This window comes from Mus caroli, chromosome 6 (assembly GCF_900094665.2).
Source record: "Mus caroli chromosome 6, CAROLI_EIJ_v1.1, whole genome shotgun sequence".
NCBI classification, from domain to species: domain Eukaryota; kingdom Metazoa; phylum Chordata; class Mammalia; order Rodentia; family Muridae; genus Mus; species Mus caroli.
In genome coordinates this window covers 108,546,703-108,553,520 of record NC_034575.1, presented here as the reverse complement: position 1 = coordinate 108,553,520, position 6,818 = coordinate 108,546,703, and the positions used below count along the sequence as shown (strand labels likewise).

Here is a 6,818-nt window from a genome sequence, read left to right as displayed (position 1 = left end):
CTGGAACTCACTTTGTAGACCAGGCTGGCCTCGAACTCAGAAATCCACCTGCCTCTGCCTCCCGAGTGCTGGGATTAAAGGAGTGTGCCACCACCACCACCACCCAGCTACAAGCAGATTCTTAAAAATCATTTTGGATACTACTATACAGCTTTAGACACAGAAAGGATTAACCTTTTAATCGCTGTAATAGGCAGGCAAAGGCAGGAGTTTGTGAGTTTGAGTTCAATCTCTTCTACATAGTGGTTCCAGGACAGCCAGAGCTAAATTGCCTTATTTTCTGTGTATGAGTGTTCTGCCTGCAAGTTTGTTTTCATACTTCATGCCCATTAAGTATCTCCAGAGGCAGGAAGAGAGCATCAAATACCCTGGGACAGTAGTTAAGAAATGATTTTGAGCCACCATGTGGGTGCCGAGAACCGAACCTGGGTCCTCTGTAAGAGCAGCCAGTGTTCTTAACTCCTGAAGCACACCTCTGGTGCCCCTCACCCCAGGGTAGTTCTTACCTAAAAGCTAGAGGGCTGCAGCTGACTTAGATCCTCAACCTGGCTCTTCTCCACAGGCAGTTCCATAAACTCTGAAAAACAATCAAATCTCCAACACGAGGCACAGGACAGTCTTAATTTTATTTATTGAGGTTCTTTTTATTTAAAATGGTTTGCAGGAAACAGAACAGCCCATAGGGGAGCAACTTCCCAAATGTTGCTTGCCCATGACCCACAGACTGAAGTATGCTTTCATGTACTGAGTCATTCCAGATTTCTTCTAGTACTGGTGGTGAAGAGGTGATGAATGGGAGGAGGGAGTACGACCAAGAGAAGGCAAGGATAAGGCTCAGTCTGGAAAATCCAAACTCTAAAGGGCCTCAAGTTCAACCAGGTAAAGTGTTTCACAGCCATTGGTCACCCAGCTGCAGTTAGTCAAGCATAAATTAAATACAACAGCTTTGCCACCTCAGCAGATGGTAACAGAACTCTAGGCCAAAATCTGAGCCTAGTGTGCACTAGGTGCCATCATTCCAGATGTCACAGTCTATGGAGAGTCTGGACAGCTCCCTTCATGCTGCTCAATGGGAGACCTAGGTTTTCCCCCTCAGAGCAGTTCATCAAGCAGGCTTCATTTCCGCTTCTTCTCCTGTGTGCTGGTGAACCAAGAGTCTAAGAGTTTCTTACTGTAGTACAGTTGCCAAGCATGTACTTGGACTGCCAGTACCAACACCAGGTACATGACGGAGACAGCAGAAAAACCAAACAGGAAGCGATAGGCCTTGCCATGGCGGTAGAGTTGCTGTGCCGCAGGGAACATCTCCATGCTGCCATAAATGAGGGGAGCGATGGAGAAGAGCCCCATGCTGATCATGGAGAGCACCAGGTAGCTAATGTTGTTCCGAGGGAATGAGAGCAGGCCCAAGACAGAGGGCACAATGCTCAACAAATACGGATATTCCCACTGATAGGGCATGGCCACCTGATCATGTGACAAGAGCCTCAGGTGTCCTACGCTCATCTTGGCCACCAACAGCAGCCATATGACGAGATGCACGTAGATCAGCTTCTTGATTTCGTACTTGAGGGTCACACTGTAAGACAGAGCAAAGGGAGAAGCAACTTTCATTCCAAGTGCTCTGACCACCAACCGTATTTCAGGCATGTGTACAGGACACATGGATACAGTGTGAGTGGTACAGCCTCTTACAGAGGCTGGGTACAAGGGATAGAGAAGAAAGTAATTAGAAAATGAAGTGTAAAGCTCAAGTAAATACACAGAAGCCTAAGCTATCCTAGGGAGTAATCAATGTAGCATAAGGTGGAATGCCAGGGAAGGCTGTCTGTGTAGAAGAGACAGCATTCAGCCTGGGTTCATGATGAGTGGAGGGAGCATTCTATGCATAGGCAAAACCATGCAGGCACCAAACACAGGGGTTTATGTATTTGTGTTTCAAGAAATCAAGTGGCAAGACACAGGAGAGGCAGTGACAGATAACCGCAAAGACAAGGCGAGGACACTTCAGACTGAAGAGCAGCAGCGGCACCTGGGAGGCTGAGGCAGAAGATTCCAAATTGGAGGTTGGCCTGGACCACATAGCAAGACATCATCTCACAAAGCCATGACAAGAATTCTGGGCTGTGGTTAAAATGATAGCTCTGCGTCACAGAAACAAAGGCCAGGAGGCCTTGTAGCAACAAGGAACACGGCTCATATTTCCCCAGCTACAGCAGTCACGTGGAGGAAGCATGTCTTAGTCTAAATTCCCTAGGTCTCAATCGTATCCTTTTCATCAAGAGCAAGGTTTCACCTCTAGGTGTGCAAGAAAACAAGACCCTGGGTTACAAGGTCTCCAGTAAGGAGGGGCCAAGGGTCCTAAGAGCTTGTCATCCTCCTGCACAGAGGTAAAGCACCAGCTGAAAAACGCAGTGGACTTAAGGAGGCAATAATTCACCTTAGGAAATGTGGGAGGCAAGGAGAAAAGAAATCACTCTGGCACTTAAGCTCCTTCAAGGCAGGATCCAGTTTCTCTCTCTCTCTCTCTCTCTCTCTCTCTCTCTCTCTCTCTCTCTTTCTTTCTTTCTTTTTTTCGAGACAGGGTTTCTCTGTGTAGCCCTGGCTGTCCTGGAACTCACTCTGTAGACCAGGCTGGCCTCAAACTCAGAAATTCGCCCGCCTCTGCCTCCCAAGTGCTGGGATTAAATGCAAGCGCCACCATGCCCGGCTTGGCTTTTTCTTTTAAAAAAGGTATCTTATGTGTATGTGTGCACCACATCCACACCTCTGCTGGGAGGCCAGAAGGAGGCATCAGAAGCCTTGGACCTGGAGTTACAGATGGTTGTGAGCCTTCTGATGGGAGTGCTAGGAACTGAATTTAGGTCCTCTGACAGAACAGCAAGTACTCTTACAGCTGAGCCATTGCAGGGAGGGGGGGGTCTCTTCGCCCCCCCCACACACCCTCCCCCCCCAGTAGAGTTAATAATCTTCATGAGGTAACAACTCAGTATCTGGTGATTCAGGAGTCTGACCCCAAGTAGTTTTTTTAGACATATTTAGGCACAGCATGATTTGGAGAAAATTTTCCTGGCGATGACTATCGAGGCCTGTGTAAAGATGAACAACAAACGGCTTTAGAACTAATAGAATATGGCCCACTGGTCAGCACAACCAGGATGCGTGTGCCTGCGAGAGGCGGAGGGCTGAGGAAGGTGTGCCCTGGGGACTTCATGCTGTTACGCAGCATCTCTCTGCGAGTCCTCAGTCATCATGTCACCCCTAATCTATGGGTTGTATGAAAACTCTAAGGGGGTTTCCAGCCCCTCACGGGGCAGTGTCCTTAGCAGGGCACAAATAGCGAATGATCTTTTTCAAGCAGGCACTTTAATTTGCTGCTGGAGCGAATTAATGATCCATCCATCACTCTCAGAAAGGACTTAGAGATGGAGACTGTGAGTAACGTCCACCACCCTTAGAAAGAATGTGGATTGTTAGTAAAGTTAGGTTAAAATGTTTTAGTTAGTGGCTTTGATCTAGAAAATCTTGGGTTACAATTTAGAAAGGTACACTTTTAAATATTGAGCAAGGGTTGTTTTTTAAGGTCAGAGAACAAGAACAATGACAGCCCAGCCAGCTCTGGCTGACCTGCCTCTCTTGCTAATGCTGGTTGGTGATCAAGATGATTAATTTCTTGTACCCATTTTTGCCCTCAGCTTCCTGATAGGATTTAATAAGAAAATTTGTTAATGAGTAGATCTGCACCCTGAGGATTTAAAGTAGAAATGACTGATTGTTTCTTATATAAAACTGTAGATTTATGATTCTTTTAAGATTTTTATAAGACTATTTTTTTAAGATAAATAATAAAATAATTGACTCTTTCTTTGTAATTACAAACTGCAGCCTGCCAGGAAGAGAAACTGGCTGAGACAATTGCTTGCTCACACTTGGTTAATCTATAACAGGTTGCTTAGTTACGAATGCATGTGGGTTCTTGGGAATAATTTGGTTTTTTTTTTTTTCACCCATAATATGTAAAACACTTGATCGTGCGAGGGTATTGGGAAACTTCATTGTAATCATTCACTTAAGGAAAAATAGAATGTAACCACATCCTGATTCTTGTACGGCTTCAAAGATTTGACTGGGATACATACGCTGTGGATGGAAGGGCTGTTCGAGCTTTGCTTCGTCTACCAAATGTATGTGTGTGTATGTATATATGTGAAGTTGTTGGAGCTTGTTGGAGATTGCGTCATCTACCAAGTATGTGTGCCTGCATTACATCACTGCCAACCCCACATCCCCACCTTGGATCACTGAACACAACTGTCAGAGCTGGCCTTCAACAGATAAACATCCAGACAGCCCCAAGTTTAGCAGCCACCACATTTCTATGCTGTGCCTTTACACAAACGACTTGCTAATTCCTCACCAAAACCTAAAAATTTTTCTCCCTCTGAAAATGTGAAAACTGAGACTCCAATTGGAAATAACCCGAGTTGGGGCTGGAGAGTAGGCTCAGTGATTAAGAGCACTCGCTGCTGTGGAGGCGGGTCTGGATCATGTTCCAGGACTCTGGCTTTCCAAAATCACTCTGACCTACGGTTAGAGACAAGGCTTGCCATCCTTCTGGGCTTGGTTCTCAGCAACAACCACGGGTGGACTCAAAACGCCATGTGTAACTCCAGCTCCAACGCCCTCTACTGGATTCTGTGAGCAGTTGCTCTCACGTGCACACACACACACACACACACACACACACACACGAAATTAAAAATGAAAATCTTTTAAAATGTTAAGGAGTTTTCAGGCCAAGTGCATCCCTGAAAACCCAGAAGCACTCAAGAGGTTAAAGAGAAGGCTCTGAGTTCGAGGTCAGCCTGGACTCTACAGTGGGATCTAGATTTGACAAAGAAAAGTGGCAGTGGCGTTCCCAAGGTCACCCAGGGGGGGCCAGCACCAAACCACGAGCCTGTGCAGGCTGGATCCCCCTCAAAGCATAAGGCGGACCGAGGCGGGCCACGGGGTTTCCCCGGCCTGGAAACAGAGCAGAGGTCGCTAGAGCAGGGGACCTGGCGGGTGCACGACAACTGGCTGGGGGGCGACAGCGTGAAGACCACTGGCGTCGCTTCTTCCCAGGACCTGCAGACTCCGCCGGGAAAGGCCTCGGTACGCCTGGCTCACCTCGTACCTCATCTGGTAGTGCATGGCGACGCGCTCCCGGTGCTGAAAGTCGCTGCCGTCGGTGCCGGCCGCTCGCGGGCCTGCCCGAGACGCCATCGTGCAGAACCAAGGCCCCTAACGCCGACCCTCTGCTCACCCACCCAGCCAAGCACCCTGCGAACCCCTTCCCTGCCGCTTTGGCCCGGCTTTCACTACACGGCGTGGAGCTCCGGGAGAACTTCCGGCCTCTCTATCCCGGGAGGACTGACTCTGTGGTTCCTTCTTCGCGCATGCGTTCCTGGCCTTTCTGAGGTTCCTTGCCTATCCCAGAGTAGAGCGATTGCGGAATTAACAGTCCCTAGAAACGGCTCACTGGCCTGCCCAGAGATGCCATCGTGCAGAACCGAACCCCAGGCCGCGGATGCCGACCAGCCAAGCCTCCAGCAAACCCCTTTTAACTTCATTTAAAGCATTTTAAATAATTACTTGTGTATGGGTGTTTTGTCTGTCTGTGAACCACGTGTGGTTTTTGTGCCTGCAGAGGCTGGAAGAGGATAGATTTGCTAGCTATACTGTGAGCGCTGGGATTTGAACCTAGCTCTATTGTGCTCTTAACGGCTGACCCAGACCTTAAATTGTAATTCTTGAGACAGGGCTTCATGTGCCTCATGCTGGTCTCGAACTCTTGACGATCTTTTTTGCTTCAATCTCCCAAGGCGTGATTATAGTCTTAAGCCATACCTAACTAGACTTGACATCTTTGCCCAGTGGCTTGTTGCACATTTATATTTCCTTGGGGCTGGGTCCAGAGCAAAGACGTTATACAACGAAAAGTATAGGGTGGTCAATGCTGAGAGGCGTCACTCAGAGGCTGAGGCAGTAAAGAGGCATCTCTCCCTCCCTGCGATGCTCTCCACAGTCTGAGACCCTGCGTCCTGAGGGCTAACTGGAACAAAGATGGCGGTGAACATTTGTAATCTCCTCAACGTGAAAGGTGGAGGCAGGAACAGGAGGAGTTCATGGAGGCCAGCTTGGACTGTGTTGAACGTTTGTTAATAAATTAATTAAATAATTAATAAATAACTGGAGAGTTATTAACAATGGTTAAGAGTACCTACTGTTTTTGCAAAGGACCCAGAATGTTTGTTTTATTGAGACAAAGTCTCACTATGTCCTGGAATTTGCTATGTGGGTAGCCTTGAACTCACAGAGTGTTCTCCTTGCCCGATTTGTGTTATACAGCAAATGCATGCCGGGTGCCAGGGGAAGTCAGGAGAGGCCGTCAAACCCCCAAATGCCTTGGAACTGGAACGCTTGTTGTGAGCTACCATGCAGGCTCTGGAAATCCAACTCAGTTCCTTTTCAAGAACAATCCCTCTTAGCCACTGATCCATCTCACCACCCCTTTGGGGTTTGGCTCCCAACACCCACAGCTCACAACTGACTGAAACCCCAGTTCCAGAGTCTCTAGCACCCTCTTCTGGCCTAGGTGGGCACTGCATACATACTGTATACAGACTGTATACAGACCTACACGCAGGTCAAATACCCATACACACACAAAATCACACAAGATTTTTTTTTTTTTTTTTTGGTTTTTCGAGACAGGGTTTCTCTGTGTAGCCCTGGCTGTCCTGGAACTCACTTTGTAGACCAGGCTAGCCTCGAAC

General features: G+C 47.8%; 1 protein-coding gene across 2 annotated transcripts; it reads right to left on the bottom strand.

Annotated features, from left to right (window-relative positions):
- Nucleotides 1-607: 607 nt before the first annotated feature.
- On the bottom strand, nt 608-5,467 carry Jagn1 (jagunal homolog 1). 2 transcript variants are annotated; one of them, XM_021165093.2, is made up of 2 exons: nt 5,170-5,467; nt 608-1,579 (listed from the first exon to the last, which is right to left on the bottom strand). In XM_021165093.2, exons 1-2 carry the CDS (start codon nt 5,263-5,265, stop codon nt 1,472-1,474), a joined length of 204 nt encoding a protein of 67 aa, XP_021020752.1. In that variant the 5' UTR covers nt 5,266-5,467; the 3' UTR covers nt 608-1,471. The 2 variants fall into 2 exon arrangements, with proteins under 2 accessions (XP_021020752.1, XP_021020750.1); XM_021165091.2 differs by having other exon boundaries at nt 5,177-5,427.
- Nucleotides 5,468-6,818: the final 1,351 nt, after the last annotated feature.

What these genes read in the sequence shown, in the direction of transcription:
- Jagn1 (XM_021165091.2), bottom strand. Translation starts at nt 5,265, where the DNA reads ATGGCGTCTCGGGCAGGCCCGCGAGCGGCCGGCACCGACGGCAGCGAC. An exon ending in GCCATGCACTACCAGATGAG is followed by an intron (nt 1,580 to 5,176) that starts GTACGAGGTGAG and finishes TCTGTCTTACAG; the next exon opens with TGTGACCCTCAAGTACGAAA.